An 18,901-nucleotide genomic window follows, 5' to 3' on the forward strand; every position below is an offset into this window, starting at 1 on the left:
TCCACTGTCCAGCTGAGGCTCCCCTGTCCATGCCAGGGTCCCCGTCACCTGCTCAACCTCCTCAGTTCTCTGTTCTTCGGGGCTCTGGACTCCGCCCCTTTATCCTTGGCTTTCACAAAGACGCTCCCTAAAATTAAGAAATAACCAAGTCCCAAGAACATCGCTATTGCCCCACGGATACTCCTTCCACAGATGCCGCCACCCGAGATCCTTCTGAGGGCAGGAGTGTAGACAGGACGGGGCATTTGATTGCGTAACTCTCTGTTGAGCTTTCACTGTGGGCCAGGCATTGTGCAAAATGCTTTACTTGCATTTCCTCATTTGATCCTCCAACCTCTTGGAAAGATAGGAATGCTCACACACATTTTACAGATGAGGAAACGGAGGCTCGGTGCGTTTTTAAAACTTCCCCATGGCCGCATAGCTACTAAATGCTGGAGCCGGGGTTTGAACCCAGGACACTCTGACTGCAGGCCCATCCCATTACCCACCCATTTCTCTGCTGCCCGGGCCTCCATCGCTGTCATCCAGTTCTTGACGTGGGCTACATCTGGCTCCTGGAAGCGCCAGACACTGGAGATGGGGTTTCCAGGGATAAGAAGCCTCCTCCTGCTCCCCTCTCCTCTGCCTGAGGGGTCCAAGACGGGGGCTTTGTGCTGCGGCGGGGTGGGTGGGGCAGGTGAGCCTCGGGTTAGGCTTCCTTCACAAGAAGGAAAAGTAGCTCCTGCAGACTCTGGCCCCTGCCCTGAAGCAGCATCTGCCCAGCAGAGTGACCTCAGGCCCTTCCCAGAGGTGTCTCTCTTAAAGATCTCATGGCACGAGTTAAAGTGGAGGTGGAAAGCAGCCACGGAGACCGGCGGTCCCTGGCCTGGTGGCTCCACACAGGGGGTGTGTGCACCTGGGGACCAGGCTCCGGGCCTTAGACCCGGAGCTGAAGGAGCCATGGAAGTCACAGTGTCATTGTGAGTCTCCTGCCACAGGCCCGAGGCCACCATCCTCGCCTGCAGCGGATAAGGGTGGTGAGGGTCATGGCCGTTAGGCACCCGGACTTGGGCTGCATCCTGGCTCCCCCACCTTCCAGCTGCGTGATCCCAGGTGAAGCACGGCATCACTTTGGGCCTCCCTTCCCTTGCTAGTTATCGGAGATCACTGTACCTTGACCTCCTAGGGGTTCCGTGAGGATTGTGTTGGGTAACACAGGGTCCAGCACATACTTAGGGCTCAGTAAATGCTGGCCAGTGTGGCCGTGGCAGTGAGAATCACAACGATAGCTTGTTCTCGTCGAGTCATTACTGTGAGCAAGGCCCTCTGCTACGTGCTTAGTTAGCATTTATCAACTCAAACCCCACTTCCAGCTTTTGAGTGAAGCACTGTTATTATTCCCCCTTACAAGTGAGAAAACTGGGGCACAGAGAACTTGAGTAACTGGCCCAAAGCCACTCAGCCAGTGGGTTTGAGTGGCAAGGCCAGGTGAATGGACCCAAGAGCCCATGTTGTAGAATGTTCTGCTATAGTCATAGTGATGGCAAAGGTGACAGGAGAAGCACGTTAGCGATTCCAGCAGTGGTAAAGGAAGCCTATAGTAAGAAGTGGCTTTGGGTAGTCATGGTCCACACCAAAGCCCCAGTGCTCAGAACCACTCAAGGTCCACGCTGTGCCTGACACAGCGTTTGGTGCTTTCTGTGTGTTGTTTATTTTGAGCAACACGATGGGCACAGCACGCAGAGCCCAGATCCTTTTGCTATCTACAGAGCTGCCTTGGGGCTCTTATGCCTCTTTCCAGCTTAGGACTCCCCCCAGCTGCAGAGTGAATACCCGCACATGGATGTCTCACAGGCATCTCAGACTTCACCTGGACAAAATGAGCTGTCTTGATTCTCTTTGGGGGACAATCTTCCCGCCCCCTACCACAGTCACCCCAACTTGGTCACTGGCATCCCCACCCACCAGCACTCCAGAAAGAGCTGGGAGTCCGCCTTGACCCTTCATTCCATTAGCACCCACATCCAATCCATCAGCAAGGCCTATCAGCTGTGCCACAAATCCACGCACGCCCAGTCCACTCACGTCCCTCTGTCTCTGCTGCGGCCACCCTTGATCAAGATGCGTCAGCTCCAGCCTGGTTGCCCACAATGGCTGCATCCTAATTGGCTGGCATAGTGAGGGCTGGCCGCAGGCCGGTCCAACTCCGAGCACTGTCCGTGCCCAACACCACTGCTTCTCTTTCACATTCTGTGGGCTCCTCCTCCTGGGGCCAGAAAATTTGGAATGCAACTCGACAATTGCAATCCAAGCTTCTGCAGACCAAATGCCCATTTCCCCAGGTCTGGTGGCAGCCTGCAGTGCTTGGCTTGAACCTCAGAGGCCACGCACTTCTTGCTCAGGCCAACTTTCTCTCTACCACCTGCCTCTCAGCCCCCAGCGCATCTGAACTCTGTTCCTTCCCCAGGAAGCCTTCTTTGATCCCGGGCCAATGCCCCTCCCAAGTCAGAGGCCGGTTGCTGAAATCCACATGGTTCGCCTTCTCATGGATCAAAGAGGTTACCAAAATTCAGCATCTCCCAGGGACCTCTGCCTTTGAAAATGTGCCCAGAGTGATACACAGTGAAGGGAGTTCACCGGCGCTGCCTCCCTTCCCTCTGCCAGCTGGACCAAGCCTTGATGGGCCAGGATACTTGGGATGGACCTCCTGGGGGGTCAGCCTCAAACCTGCTCTGTCCCCTGGGTCCCTGCTGCTCCCTATTACCCCCTCGTGTATGGCATGTCCCCAGACAGAGCCCACCTTTCAGCTGGGCACGCGGCATTTCCTGGGTAAAGCAGACATACACGGCTCTCCAAGCTGCTCTAGTGAGCTTTGGATCTAAAGAGATCCTGTCACTCAGAGCTGCTGGGCAGGTGCAGTAACCCAGGCCAGTAATTTCCCTTTCGGGCTTGCATGCCTGCGCCATCCTGATGGTGAGTCAGCCCTGTCCAGACAGCCGTTCATTCAGCAAATATTTACGGCCCACTGCCCTGTGGATGAGGTTCATCCACTCGCAGATGCCAGCCCTTGAGGCTTCTGCACAGGAGGAAGAAAGGCCAAAAGGCTTTTAATCCTTCCCGAGGAGGAACCTGTGAGCCCTGGCATGACCGCCGCTCCTGGCACAGCGTGGGCGCGGCGAGCACCCTTTGCTGCTGTTTAGCTTAACTTCCTAAGGAAGGACAGTTGGAAAATCACTTTCGGAAAAGCACTGTATTGAGGACAGTTCTCAAGATATTCTTGTAGATCACAGTGAATTCGATTAGAGAAATGGAACTGAAGCCTGGGGAGGTCGGCGAGGGTGGCCCTGGGGGCCCTGAGAGCTGGGAAGGCATTGTGTTCCTCCCAGCCTCTGAGCAGAACCACATCTCTGCCCCCTGCCCACGGGGATCAGGGAGTCTCCTGGGCTCGAAGCCCTTCCAAAAGCGAGATTGGGATCCTCAGCTGGCCTCCCCCGTGTGTTTGGAAGGGAGCGTTCTCTGGTACAGATGCTATGAGGATGGGCAGATACAGCAGCTTCAGACTATGGTTAGGCCAGGCACCTGTTAAGTAGGGGCCAAGGTCTCACCTGATCAGGTCATGCCTGATGTCAATCTCTGGAAAAGAGGCAAGTCCCTAGTTAGAAATGGAGCCTGGAAGGACAGGATTTAGGAAGGCAGGAAATGGGACTCTATTTCCCCTGGGCTCTACCAGGAAGGATCACCATGCCTGAGGCTGACTCTATTGGCTGATGAGGGGTAAACAAAGGTGAGGTCATGTGGCAACTCAGACCGACTGGCTGTGGCTTGCCTATTGGGAAGGCATTTGCAGCTGTGCCTGGACTCAGGCAGAAGGCATGCTATGATCAATTAATTATGTCTGCCACGTGAGTAGGAATAAGGGGAACAGGTACACGTGCCAAGTAATTTTCATCCCTGGAGTCGATAATAAAAAGTATGTGCATGTGCTGGGAGGAGGGAGCTGCTTATCTCCGGAGCCAATTTTTTTTATAGTAATTACAGAAAAGCTTCCTCCAAGAGAAAAGTAAAACTGGAACCAAAGGAGGAGCCACTTCCACCAGTCATTCTCACCTCCTAGACTGTCGTATAGGTGTTCTGGATCCACACAATGCAGAGATGAGAGTTTCAGGAATGAAAAGGTGGTCAGTAGTGCAAAAGGCTGCCAAGAGGTCAAGAAATATAAGGGCCAAGACGATTCCCACCTGATTTGGCGGCGGGATGCAGAGTATTGAGGCAAAGGCCAGCCTACAGCGGAGTAAATGGGAGGTAAAAGGGAGACAGAGGGTGGATGGGCTTTGCTGGCATCATGGGAAATCCTACCGTGCAATGCGGTAGTTTTTCAAAGGTGGTTCAAAATTATCTACATGCATTATCATCTCAATTTATGTACTTTTTGTACCATATGCATATGTGCAATATGTGTTAGAAGATAAAAAGGAAATGCATAAAATTTGTGATTAAAATGGGCAGATTTTGTTTCTTCTTTATTCTTTTCTGTATTTTCTAAGCTTTTAAAAGTGAGCATGCATTTATTTTTGTTTTTTAATTTTTTGAGACACAGTCTGGCTCTGTCACTCTGGGTAGAGTGCAGTGGCATCATCATAACTCACTGCAACCTCCAACTCCTGGGCTCAAGTGATCCCCTTGCCTCAGCCTCCCAAGTAGCTGGGACTACAGGCACAAGCCATGGTGCCTGGCTAATTTTTCTATTTTTAGTAGAGATGGGGTTTCACTCTTGCTCAGGCTGGCCTCGAACTCCAGAGCTCAAGCACCCCCCACCACCACCCCCAGCCCCTCCCCGACAGTGTTAGGATTACAGGTGTGAGCCACTGTGCCCAGCCTGTTTTTATCATCAGATAGACACTGGAAATTATTTTAGAAATGCACATGGCTGGTGAGTGGCGGAGGGGCAATAAGGAAAAGACAGGTGACCAGTGATTAGGGTGACCAATGCCGTGGTTTGCCTGGGACGGAGGGGGTTTCTAGGATGTGGGACTTCAGGACTAAAAATGGGGAAGTCTTGGGCAAACAGGGAGAACTTGTTCACTGAAGCTGGGAGGCTGGGGCAGACACAGCATTGAAGAGAGGTTTTTATAGGGGGGTGTGGTTGGGCTAAAGTGGTTTTGAGCATATTTGGAGGCTGAGAGGTAGGAACTATTACACAGGGAGAGAGGGTGGATTTATGAGAAAGAGAAGAGGACAATTGCTAAGGCGAGGTCGGTACGGAAGCTGTTGGAGGAGCAGTCTGTGCACAAGAGGAGGGATGGTCTGCAGGGGAAGAGAAGTGATGTTTCATCTGAGACAGCAGGGCAGACTGGCTAAAAATAAGTTTGTGGATGCAGGGGAAGGGAATGCAGGGCACACATGAAGGTTAGGAGGTCAGGTGAGGCTCAAAAGCCCCTAGAAAACCTGGGGGCCCTGGGGACCCTTGGTGCTTCCCAGACTTGGGCTCCCCATGGTGGGTCCCCATGCCCCGCTGGGGTGCAGCTTCTGCCCTTGAGACTGGATCCTACCAGAAACTCCGGCATCCCCTCCCACCCACTGTCCAATCCCTCAGACCCCTCTCTGGCCACCTACCTCGGCAGGAGGGCAGGGGGAAGTCCCACGTGGCACTGTTCTCAGAGCCAGCGTGGCAAGTGAGCACGGCGTGGCCCTCCAGGAAGAAGCCCGGGTTGCAGCTGTAGCGGACCTTGTCGCCAAGGTTGAAGGTCGAGCCCTGCTGGACGCCATTGGTCAGCCTCCCTGGGTTCCCGCATGTGTGACTGGGGAGAACTAGAAAGAAAGGAAGAGACATTTAGCCCCTAAGCTGGGTTCAAGCCCTGACACTGGCTTCCTAGCCTCACCTCCCTAGGCCACTCGGCCTCCCTGCGACTCATTTCTTCTGTGCACGTGGTTGGCCACTGCTGATCTGCTCGCCTCATATCTGCTGATGCTCAGAAAATGGGTTACTCAGAAGAGATCACACGTTAAGGAGGATCCACACATGAGCTCTGCACTTGGACAGCCAGGTTGCTTGCTTTTTCTAATGTGCAGCCCTGGGTGTGAAGTATGTCTGTCCCGATCACTAGAGATGCCACCCCAGGGAAGTCACTTTAACCTCTTGGGCATGGTTGGTCTGATTTCAGACTCCTCTCCTTCTCACCAAACACCATGGGAGGGACACAGAACATGGCATAGAGTAGGTGCTCATTAAATCCAGGGTCCTTTCTTTCATGTTGGTTTTCCCTGGAAGCCAGAGGGGTACATTGGCCCAGCAGGTGCAGGGGGGTTGAAGGGGTTGGCTGATGCTGCAATAGGCAGTGAGGTGGGAAGACAAGAACTGTAGTGCCCATCGGACTGACTCATTTAAAGGGGAAAATTGGGAGCGGGGAGTACAATGCAGTGGGGGGCTGGAGCCAAAGCAGTTGGGGCCAGTGGTGAGTGCACCCCCATTATCTGGAAGAAATGGTCTTAGTAAGGGCAGAAGAGCATCATGACCCAGCAATTAGCATGGAGGGAGGACAGCTCCTCTGTGCCTGCAACTCACCTGTCCCACCTGACCCAGCTCCCCCGGCCCTCTGCCTTTCTCTCGAGTTGGAGCTACCTATTCCCTGAAGGTGCACAACTCCCACCATTTCAAGACGTCCCAATAGGGTGAGGACAAGGGGTTTCGGCCATTCCCAGACCACTGTCCAAACCTCTCCATTGACCCACCTGGCTTTGATTTATCAGATTGTGAGAGGCCACACAGCAGGGTGGTGGAGAGTACAGACTTGTGGAGCCACCATGCTTGGGTTCACTTCCCAGCCCGACAGCTCACCACCTGTGGGACCTTGGGTGAGTCTTTTAACCACTCTGCACCTCAGTCTTCTCTTTTGTAAGATAGAGATCACAAGAGTACCTTCCTCGTGCCAATTTAATTGTGAGAATTATTAATAAATGAGTTCAGGTATGCAAAGTGCTTAGGACAGGGCCTGGTGTGCAGTGAGTACAACACAAGTGAACCCAGGCTCCCAGGCCAGTGGCAGAGGTGCACAAGTAAAGGGACACTAAGGGTTATGATGGGCTAGGGACCAGGCAGGGGACCAAACCCAGTCGGTGGGGGGTCAGGGTGGGAAGTCAGAGATGACTTCTTGGAGGAGGTGACATCTATGCAGAACCCTGAGACATTAGTAAGAATTAGCTAGGCCAAAAAAGAGCAAACAGCATATGCAAAGGCCCTGAGGCCAGAGATAACCTAGGAGCTCAGGAAGCCTGGAGTGAAAGGGTGAGGTGGCAATGATGAGGGAAGTAGAGATGGGTGGGCTTCGACTCTAACGGGATCCCTAAGCCCTTGAAGTGTCCTCTTTATAGCCACGCTGCTGTTGGCACCAGCCTCCCAGGACCCTCCCTACCAGCCCTGATGATCTCAGAACCCCCCAAAGGAAGGCCTTCCCACTCCCTCTCCTCCCCTTCTGAGAGGAAACAGCTCAGTGTGGAGGGAACTGGCAGACTTTGGAACCAGATCTGGATTTGAAACCAGGAGCTCTCACTGCCTTATTCTGTGTGACCTTGCCTCACGTGAACTCTCGGAGCCTTAGTTTCCTCAGCTGAGAAAGGAGGGAGGCCAAGAACATCTAGTGGCTGAGGGGGTTACCAGTACACATGCTGCATGGCTGGCACTGGGCCCGGCACGCAGTAGGTGCTCACAAGTTGGCAGAGTCTCATTCACAGGTCTCATTCCACTGGGTGGCAGGGCCATGAGGGCACAGGCCTGATCTGGCTCTCAGGCATATCCTGGGAGACTAACATGGTGCCTGGCACTTGTAGGGACATATTTGTATGTTTGTTAAACAGCTGTTTGGGGAGTTATTCATTCATGTATTAATTCTTTCGTGCAACAAAGATTCACTGTGGGCCTACTGTGCTTGGTGCTGGGTATATATCAGTGGTCTCAGCCCTCAGAGGCTTATATTTTTGTGGGATAATTAATCTTAAAGAATGAAGAGCTCTTCCTCCCCCATTCTCTACCTCTGAAGAGATGACTGGATGAAAAGATCAACCTCCATCACCCTGTCGTTGGCCCAGCTTAGCATTTCCCATGATCCCCTGCTGCTGGTTCACTTGGAGCTTCCCCGGATCTCTGCTGCTGGCTGACTTGGTATTTCCCATGATTCTGTGCTGTTGGCTTACATAGCATTTCCCATGACTGATGCCCCACTGCTGGCTTACTTAGCACTTTCCATGATCCCCTGCTGCTGGCTCACTTGGAGCTTCCCATGATCCCCTGCTGCTGGCTCACTCAGAGCTTTCCATGATCCCCTGCTGCTGGCTCACTCAGAGCTTCCCATGATCCCCTGCTGCTGGCTCACTCAGAGCTTTCCATGATCCCCTGCTGCTGGCTCACTCAGAGCTTCCCATGATCCCCTGCTGCTGGCTTCCTGCGGAGGCAGTGACTGTGATGTGTGCATGTTTATGAGTGTTGGGGGTGGGAGGGGCAGGGCAGGTAAACATTTGGAGAAGAAAGCAAGCTAAGGTGAGGGGAGGGAGCCAACCAGGGGAAATGAGCTGAGAACTGGTGTAGAACTAACGTTTCATTTTCTGCAACGAGATGCAAAGACCCAATTTAATTAAATTACTAATGTCAAATTTTTAATGAACCTGCTTCTGCTTTGGGCTTTCTTCCTTCGAAATTAATGACTGGAACGTCACTATAAATAAAAGTCGATTCTTCTTAAAAAGTCACTCTCAAGCATTCACTGCTCTTTACTTAATGAGCTGTTCATAATCAGACCACTCTGACCTGGTGCCTCCACTGGGACCCGGGTTTAATGAATGGGGGCTCATTTCCAGCCCTACCTTGTTTTTTATCCAAAGCTCTGCTCTTGTGAATGGAGGCTACACATGAATGGAGAGAGGATAGACTTTGGGCTTAGAGAGGCCGGGGTTCAAATCCCAGCCTGACCACCTCTGTTTAAGTGATCTTGAGCTGTAAACCTTACCTCTCTGGGCTTCAATTCTTCCTCTGAAAATGGGGATACTTTTTCTTCTCATAAGGCTGTATTGGTTTGCTAGGACTGCTGTACCACAAACTAGGTGGCTGAAAACAACAGAAACTTATTTTTTCACAGTTATGGAGGCTAGAAGTTCACAATGGAGGTGCCAGCAGAGCCATGATTCCCCTGAAACCTGTAAGGGAATCCTTCCTTTTCTCTTTCTAGATTTTGGTGGCTTTCTGGCAATCTTTTATGTTGCTTGGCATGTAGATGCATCACTCCAATGCCCCATCTTCACATAATGTTCTCCCACTGTGTCTCTGTGTCCAAATTTCCCCTTTTTATAAGGATATCAGTCCTATTGGGTAGGGCATATCTTCACGATCTCACACTATCTTGATCACCTGCAAAGACTCCGTTTGCAAATGAGGTCACATTCATAGGTACTGGGTGTTAGGTCTTCCATATATTTTTCTAGAAGAAACAACTCAACCCATTACAGGCTATTGTGTAGATTAAAATTTATAACACTTTCCTCTGAGTACCTGGTATGTTTCAGGTCCTGGACTAAAAGATTATTTTACTTAATCATCAAAACAATCCTATGGGTTACACATTATCCTCATTTTACAGGTGAAAAAACTGAGCAGAGAGCTTAATTAACTTGCTTGGCCAAGGCCACACAACTAAAGAATGTGAATCTGGGTCTTTCTGGCTCTATCATTCAGCATTGTTAATTGGAATCGTTGTGCCACTTCTGACAGAGGCAAAGCACCCGAGCACATAGTGAGTGTTTTATTAAGAGTCCCCTTCCCCCCTTTATCATTCCAGGCATTGCCACAACACGAAGGGAGATTGTCTGGCTGTCCAGATTTAAAAGTCTGATTTTTTTTTCCAGTCTGATTTGCCAATCCTGTACTTTTTAATAATGTCAAGGGCAACATTTAAAGTGTGGTCTTTTGTTATGTGTCTAATGTGCAACTTGCTGGACAGACATAGGAGATGGGAGATAAGCCACAAAGTGAAGCCTTTCTAAGGCACAATGTTCTTTGATTTTTTTTTTTTTACTTTGCCCATGTGTTTTTCAGCACAGATACTATTATAACCGTTCCTGCCTTCCCATCTATAAAGCTTCCCTTTGATTGCTTACAAAATGAAGAGTGAGATATTTACATCCAACGCAGCCCAGAACAATATTATTAGAGCTGTGCCTGACATTGAACAATTCCATTGTAGATTATCTGTGGGGAATTTTGTCCCTTCTACAAAGCCCAGCTCTTGCCAATCAACACAATATTCCCAGTGATTGTATGACAATGAATTTCCACTGTGGCTGAAGTGCAGCAAAAGGTACATCGTGCCTTTTTTTATTTTTAATTTGAGTCTTTGGCTCCCATATTATAATGAAGAGTCATTTATGCTGTCTGGACAAGCACCCTCCATATGTTTTGATTTCCTATCTCCCATCAAGTAACTTGTTTCATCTCCATGGTCACGCAGTTGATACAGAGTGGCAGAATAGCTGGGAAGAAGGATTTAGGGACAAGGATTTAGCTTTCCCAAAAGGCTCAGCAGGGAAAGAAGAGACAGTGTGTATGTGCATATGTGTGTATGTGCATATATTATATATGTGTGATCTGGGGGTAGTGAGCAGTGTCAAAGGAGGGGGTAATAAAAACCATGATCTTTTGAGTACTGGATCTCCACTAGGCACTTCTGCATCACACAGTATCTTCCTTAATCTTTATAGCTCCCTTATTTTTAGCTGTTTGTCCTTTTAAATGTAACTTATTGCACATTTACTCTGTGCCATCCTCCGGGTCCAGCACTTTGCATATATTTCCGTCCCCACAGAGTTGTCTATACTTGCTTTCTCCATTTTTTCTCCACCCATCTGATATATATTTATATTATATATTCGACATATATCATTATATTATATATTTTATATGGCATATCATATATTATAGAAGATTCATAAATGTCACATATTATATATATTTTATGTTTGACACGTCCATTTGTTTATTGCTTGTTTCTCTTTGCTGCACTGTAAGCTCCTTGAGGACAGGCATTTTGGGGGTTTCTTTTGTTCACGCTATGTCTTAGTTCCCAGAACAGTGCCTGGTGTATAATAATACCTTGATAAAAGTGTATCGAATGACTTAATGATCTCATTTAATTTTCTCAACAACCTATTAAGAGAGGAGCTATTACTGTCCCTTATTGAGATAAGCCTGGTTGCCCCGAGGCTAGGGCTTTCACCCGAGGCCACTCAGCTCCCTGGGGGGCAGAACTGGGTTTCCACACCCGTGCCTGGCAGCTGAGCCTGTGTCCTTCCTGCCTGCACTAAGCTATTCTTATGTCCTCACAAGAGACTCACAGTCACTCTCCTCGGGAGGGAGGGAGGATTGGGGCCACAACCAGGCAAGTCGACCTCTAGCTCTGTCCTGTACGTTCCCTGCTGCTTGTCAGCCGCACAAAGGCAGGGGTGCCGGGGCCTGAGATGAGGCTCTCGGCCCATGGCAAGTGGGCCCCGGCCGGCCGGCTTCTCACCCTGCTCACCGTCGGGCGTCAGCTGTCTGCCACGTGCGTGTTTGTGATTTTGGAAACTTCAGCACCACAGTCACGTGGGAAAGTTTCGTAAAGATGCCTGGACCCTGTCCCCAAACCCACTGACTCAGAGTATCAGAGGAAGAGCCCGGGCCACTCCGGCAAAGAAGACAGCAAAGCTGGGATAGAGGACGACTTGCAGGAGCCTCCTTGAGGCAGTTCCTCCACTAGCCCAGCTGGGCGTAGCTCCCTGAGCCTTAGCTGCTCAGTGTCCACAGCCTGTCTTGCTGCAGGGCTTTCCTAAAATTCCCTGTCCTCCGTAGATCACACCAGCCCTGTCCCTCCTTCTCCTATGAAGACCCTTGTCATCTCTCCCCTGGGCTTCTGCACCCAACTCCGATCCCCTCACTGCTGGCCTGGCCCCCTCCAACACATTGTCCCCACTGATGTTGGAGTGAGCCTTCCAGAACAGCAGACTCATCATGGCTCTGCTGACCCACCACTGACCCTGCTGAGTGCCCACATGCCAAAAGTGGGCTCCTTATCACCAAGGTGCAGAGGCCAACGCAGGCCCTCTGGCCTTTTGGGCGATTCAAGCAAGAGTTTGAAAGATGAATCAAAGATAAAGAAAAGGAAATAGAAATAGAAATAAAAAGAAAAGCCTTAGGACTCTCCATTGTTGTCAAGCTAAATCAAAGCTTCAGCTCAGGCAGCCTCACCCTTCCATGAGCTGATCCCACTGACGTTTTCTGCCTTCCCTCCTGCTCCTCTATCGTGTCCCCTGCACCACTGCTCTTCTAAACCACAGGTTCCCCAAGTACACCTTTCTTTTCTTTCAAATTCTCCATCTGGCAAACTCCATTAAGGTCACCTCCTCTGTGAAGCCCTCCTTGATACTAATACCTTGGTGTTGTGTAAAAATCATAAGATTCCACAAGAACACATCCTGATAGAATGTAAATTATGCCATAATGTCATGGCTACAGGTGACTGGGGAGGGACTGGAGGGACAGGCAGTTGGCATTTGAGGATTGAGACCCAAATTGAATTTCTTTTCTCTTATAATTTGGCCCTGAGGACAGGTGGGCGTTGCATTGGCTTCAGGTGGGCAGGGACTTGTGTATTTTTAGCCCCCACCCTCTCTATTAACATAGGATTTATTTTTGGTCTTTATAGCTAGTCTTTAGGTTGTTATCATGAACCTCATTTTGCCAAACAGAGTTGAATTTAGAGACCTGAAGGGTGACACAGCCAGTGATAATAATAGTCACCTTGCAGATGCTCTGCTCAGCACTCCTAGACTCTCCTATCTCATCTCACCTGAACAAAGGTGCTAAGACTTTTACAGGGGGAGAAACTGAGGAACAGCTGGGCTAACTCTGACCCAGAGCCACACTGCAGGTTAGGATCCAAGCTGCGTTTGAATCCCAAGCCACTTGAACCCAGGGCCTGTGCCTTTTACCAGATTGTAACCTACATCTCCCAGGATTCAAGGCCTATGTTTGGGCCAGGTGCAGTGGTTCACACCCATAATCCCAGCACTTTGGGAGGTTGAAGTGGGAGGAGTTCGAGACTAGCCTAGGCAACATAGTGGGACCCCATCTCTATAAAAAATAAAAAAATTAGCTGGGCTGGTGGTGCACGCCTATAGTCCCAGCTACTCAGAAGGATCACTTGAGCCCAGGAGTTTGAGGTTACAGTGAGCTATGACCACACCACTGCACTCCAACCTGGGAGACAGAGTCTAAGACCATATCTCTTAATGAAAAAAAAAAAAAAAAAAAAAGGCCTGTGTTTGTTTCACTGCTTCCCCGGCATGGACCCAGTACTCTGGGCACCTTCAGAGACCCTTTCCCTGCCAGGCCTAGAGCATGCCTGACCCACGCCCAATCAGATCTCTCCTTGGCCCCTTTCCCCCAACCCGGACTAGCTGGGGCTGCAAAGACATCTATCATCGCACCAGTGGAGCCACAGAGAATGTCAGAGCAGAATTCCCCTGACACTTCCTAGCCATAGAGCCCCATGGCTTCCTCTGCTGAGCCTGTGATTCTTTGGAAACAACACCACAAGGCGATATCACCCCAGAGTAGAGTTGCCAAGTAAAATACAGGATGCTCTGTTTAATTACAATTTCAGAGAAACACAAATACTTTTTCAGTATAAGTATATCCCTTGGACTCTTTGGGACATACTTATGCTAAAAAATTATTTGTAATTTGAAATTCAAATTTAACTGGTCTTCTTGCATTTTAATTTGCCAATCTGGGCAACCATGACCCAGAGGGAGGAGGTGTCTCCTCTGCATCAAAGACTTTAACCTCTTAAAAAGCTGGGGCCATTTTTCTGGGGAAATGGAGAAAAAAGGGAAAAGGGGAAGGGCTAGTCCCCACCTGTAAGGAAGACTCCAGGGGTGGGCCACGCTGCCTCCTTATTCCTGCAGTCGCTGTCTAAGGGGTGCTCAGTTTTTCCAAACCAATGCCATGTGCCACTCTCTTTTCAAGAGACCACAGCCTGCCTTAGCCCCCCAGAGGAAGAGATTCATGCTGGGTCAGGTCCTTCAGGGTGCGGCCTCTGTCAACTCCTCCAGCCCTGCCCCGCTCAGCCCACCCTGCCCGCCCACACCCCAGCACACGAATTACCAAACCTGTCCAGACACAAGAACACATGGAGAATCAGCGGCACCCTATGGGAAAACATCGCCAACTACTGTTAATGATAAGCTTTGAATAGCTAAATATGCAATTGGGGGCTAAATTTGATTAACTGCAGAAGGGAGCCTGGACATGTTATGCAAGATGTGTTCCACACAAGACTGGCTGAGAAATAAACACCATGGGAAAATCATTCTGTGGGCCAGGTGATGTTGGAAAAGACTGCAGAAAAAAAATCTCTCCTTTTGAAGAAATCAATGCTCATGAGTTTATCCGAGAGTTTCTGCAGGATAGAAACCTTGCTTAACCTTGCTTAATTCAGAATTTCCAAAAATTGGACCACGGAATCACTCCCTTGACTTTTTAATTTTTCTTTCAGTAACACCTATTAACCTCTGAACTGTTCTGTGAAATGAAACTGAAATGCACTCATTTTCTTTCCTTCTTTTTTTTCCCCCTCACAAATACGATCTCCCTTTGGCCCATGCAAACCCGTGGTTTTCTGGGGGTGAGAATGGCCTGAGGTTCTCCAGGACCCATTAGTGAGTCACTTCTGGTGACAAGATCAATTCTTACCAAAGGGGTAAACTTGTCACTTCCCGTTGAATGCAACATGCTACTGAAGGACAACAAGATGTGTTCTTTCTTTTCATTTGACAGCTTTTATAGCAGGGTATGTTTTCCATCTGGCTGGGGCAGAATGACCCTCAGGCCTGGTATGCCTGGGCTTTAGGAGGCTTATGGCCAGGGCCAGCCATGTTTGGCCCTCAACCCTGCCCAGGTACAGACATGATGTCACCCACTGTGATCTTAGCCCTGAACCAATCTGGCAAAGCAATTCAAAGAGGAGGAGGCTGAGCCTGGCCAGAGGGTCCTGCCTTAAGGCTGGGAGTGAGTCTGCCCACCTGGGAGGTCACTCTATCCCTAGGCAGGGCTGTCCCCCCCCCCCCCCCCCGGGGCTGCGTAATTGGCCTAGCTTTCTCCTTAATCTTCCCCAGGTGGGAGGCCTGCTGTGCACCTGGCTCTGCAGCCCCTCCCCAAGGCTGGGGCTCTGTCCCTCCTACTCTGCTGCCTAGCAGGGAAGTGCTACCTGGGGTCCCAGCACCACCTGGGATGCCCACAGTGGCACCCAACCCACCTCCAACCCCTGGGCCAGCAGAGCCCGAGAGCTCCTGTTTCCTCCACCGACCTCCCTGCCCTGGGCCCTGAAGGCCAGCGTCCCTTGCAGCCATCTCTCTTCTCAAGGCAAGAGACAGTGGAACTTGCCTCTCGCCAGAAGCAGCACAAATTTCCAAAGGCTCCAGACCTCTTGGCCTCTTTCCGTTCAAGAAGAGTTAGACAGAGGGGCACGAGGAGGAACTTAGAAGCCAGGATTCTGACTACCCTCACCCAACTGTTTCTTGTACCCTGTGCAAAAGATGGTGGGTGCATCTGAGTCCCCACAGGGTGTTCTGTGGGTCCCACACTCCTCACTGTCTTCTTCAGCATCAGCCCCATTGCTCACCCACCACTTCTACCGACTAACTTCACACCAATGCTGTCTCTTTTATTAACAATTCTCATAACAACACCAAGGTGGGCACTGTGCCCATTTTACAGGTGGGGAAACTAAGGCTCAGAAAGGGTGAGCAATTCACTCACATTCATACAACCAGGAACTGGGGGCGCTGGGAAGTCCTCCTAGTTGGCCTGACTCTGGCACCTTCTCTCTTATTCATTGCAGTGAAGAAGCAGAGAAAGGGTGGTCAATCACAGGAATGTCTTGCTGGCTGGGAAGTCACTTTGAGGTGCCATTTCCCACAGGTTCCTTCCACTGGGCCAGTGATGGAGCTCGGTGAACATTTTGCAGGTTGAGAATCGGGAACAGTAGGGAAGGAAGGGCCCTGCCTTTTGCTTTTCCATGTACTTTCACTCATCTCTGGAGCCTGACTACTTCTCCAAAGGCTTCTTGGAGGACCCCGTGCAGGGGGAGACCTTCTGTTCAGGTCCTCTGAGGTCACAGAGGCAGGAAGTGAAAGAGGCTCTGCTATGCAACAGACACGGGTTAGCAGAGTGGACTTTGGAGACACCCTCTGGAGGTAGACTCCGGGCCCACGTTCAAGTCCCAACTCTGTTACTTAACTAGCAAGTTCCTCCACCTCCCTGCATCTCGGCTTCCAATACAATGGGAGTAGGAACTGCACCCAGCTTAGAGCACTGTCAGAGGATTAAGGAAGATAAAACAGGTAAAGTGCTTATTTCAGTGCCTGGCACACAATAAGTGCTCAGTTCATTTGGATGTGATTATATTTAAGTCCCTGGAGTTCCCTGGAAGTATGGGACAGGCCGGAGCTGAAATGGAGAGGAGCTGGGAACAGGGGCTGGAAGGATCGAGGGGCCCCCAGAGCTGGAACACGGGAGGCCATCCCCTGTTCCTCCAGGCCCATGGCATCACCTGGCCCCACACCGCTCTTGTCCAGCCAGGCAGGGGCCTGCTGCCTGGAGTCTGAAAGGCCTCCTTTGGATCCTGATAAGCATAATTCATGAATGTTCCTACCCAGCCCCAAACTGACGAGGGAGATGCCAGAGGTGACCCTGCCCATCAGTGGGCCCTGCCCACCTCTGTCCCTCTCCTCCGCTGCCCTGTGCTGCCCCCGTCCACCAGCCAGTGACTCACAGCCTCAGGGATGACGGGGAGGGGTGACGTGGAGAAGTCTCCTGGAGGAGGAGTTCAGCGTGGTCTTGGCAGAGAAGGGAGGCCGTTCCAGGTCAGGGAGTGGCACACACCCAAGAGTACAGAAGCCCCCACTGCGTGTCGTCCAGGCTCTTGGCCCTAGAGCTGATTCCTAACTTCCTGCCTGCAGCCAGAGTCTTAGCCTAGACCTCCCTCCTGGCTCCAGACCCCAGGTCCTGCTACCCTCGGGCTGCATGGAGTCTCAGAGATGACCCCAACTGCACATGGCCCAAACCAGACTCCCGTCCTTGCCCCAAACCTGCCTCTCCTGGTGGGCTCCTTGTGCCTGGGACCAGCCCATCACCCCTCCAGCCATCCAAGTCCAAACCTCATCCTATCTCAACTCGGTCCCCTGAGTCGACTTCCTTCCACCTCTCAAGTCTGCCCCCTTCCCAGTGCTCAGGGCCCAGGGCCAGTCCCACCCTGTCTCCCCTTCCCCTCTTGGACTTGGAGATGATCTCCTCACTGCTCTGTGCTCAGACTCACCCTAATCTATGCATGCTCTAAACAACTGTAGGCTCATGGCTCTTCCCTCTTGCTGCCCTCTGGGGGCTCCTCATCACTCACAGGACAAGATCGAGCTCCCTGGAATGTCCCTCAAGGTCCTTCATGAACTGGCCACACCTGTGTCTCCAACTGTGCCCCTCACTGTCTGCCCCCACACCCAATGTTCCAACAACACTGTATCCTTCTATATCCCCCAGCACAGTGTGTGTGCACACGCGTGAGCATGTGCATATGTGTGTGTGTACAGGGCAGGTGTCCCTGTAGCCATGCTGGTGTCCTGGTGTTACACGTGCATGTGTCCATACACATATGTGTAACTTGTATAGGCATGTGATGTGCGGGTGTGTGGGTGTGTGTGGGGAGGTGGGGTGTGTCATATGGGTATTTATGTGCAGGAGCCCATCAAGGGGGACCAAGGCAGACAGAGTTGAGAAGCCAGTGCTTGGCATAGTTGGGCAAAACTTGATGTTTACAGCAAAGCTGTAACATCAGTTACAGCTGATGGGGAGTTGAGATAGGATGAGTTGAGATAGGATGAGGTTTGGACTTGGATGGCTGGAGGGGTGATGGGCTGGTCCCAGGCACAAGGAGCCCACCAGGAGAGGCAGGTTTGGGGCAAGGACGGGAGTCTGGTTTGGGCCTAGCTGCTAACAGCCCCAGGGATCAGGGCCCAAGAGTACAGTGCTACCAGCCTGCACTGGTCCCTAAGTGAAATCAAGGAAGCTGCACTCCCTCCACACCTGGTCTGCAGCTGCCCTGGGGCGCAGGGCATGTGCATGGAGATGGAGCCTTGCACCAGGGCCCTGGGCATCTTGTCTCCGTCCCACTCAGGAAGGACGGGGATGAGAGACCCCAGGCAGTCTGTATCATCCTTGATGTCTACAAAGAGCCACTGTGGACCTGATCACTCCACCACTGTGAGTTTACCAAAGATAGACAAGCTCTTATCCCCAGCTCCTAACTGCTTACACCCTGAAGTCATAGCATCACTGAGAACCTTGGGGGTGTTTCTAGACACCCAAGGACCCCATTTTTTCTTTGCTCTTTGTCCTCTATCTGACATCCTGACTTGTGGTCATTCCTGCCTGACATTGGCCATGTCTCTGATCTCCCCACCTTCATCTCCTAGGCTGATCTGTTAGCACTCGTCTCCAGGGCTGGCGGAGGGTTCCGGAAGCAGGCCTAGTTCTTTCTGCCTCCCCTTGAGCGAAGTGACATGAATCTATCTAAATGCTAGGGACACTGTCCCTCCATCCTGTCATCTGTTCATGTCATCTGGCATACGCCTTAGGGGATCTGCCCATTCACTGGCTCGTGCAGCTGATTTCTTTGCAAACTGGTGTGTGCTGGGAGTCTGACCAGGAGGAGGAGCACCGGCCCTGCCCTGGTGAGGCTTACACTCTAGAGAAGGTGCTTTTGCATTCAGGAAACTGCCAGAGCCCATCCCAGGCTGCAGCTCCCACCAAGAGGTGAGGCGATGGACTTCGAGGGCCTGCTCTGTGCCG

At 51.1% G+C, this 18,901-nt stretch overlaps 1 protein-coding gene across 3 annotated transcripts in view; it reads right to left on the minus strand.

Annotated features, from left to right (window-relative positions):
- Positions 1-18,901, minus strand: part of CSMD2 (CUB and Sushi multiple domains 2) — a 570,274-nt gene that overhangs the window by 368,771 nt on the left and 182,602 nt on the right. For all 3 annotated transcript variants that reach the window (XM_075996375.1, XM_075996373.1, XM_075996374.1), the window contains exon 4: positions 5,596-5,790. In XM_075996375.1, coding sequence (XP_075852490.1) covers positions 5,596-5,790 — 195 coding nt within the window. The remainder of the gene's footprint in view (positions 1-5,595; positions 5,791-18,901) is intronic.

This window comes from Microcebus murinus, chromosome 2, assembly GCF_040939455.1.
Source record: "Microcebus murinus isolate Inina chromosome 2, M.murinus_Inina_mat1.0, whole genome shotgun sequence".
Classification (NCBI taxonomy): Eukaryota; Metazoa; Chordata; class Mammalia; order Primates; family Cheirogaleidae; genus Microcebus; species Microcebus murinus.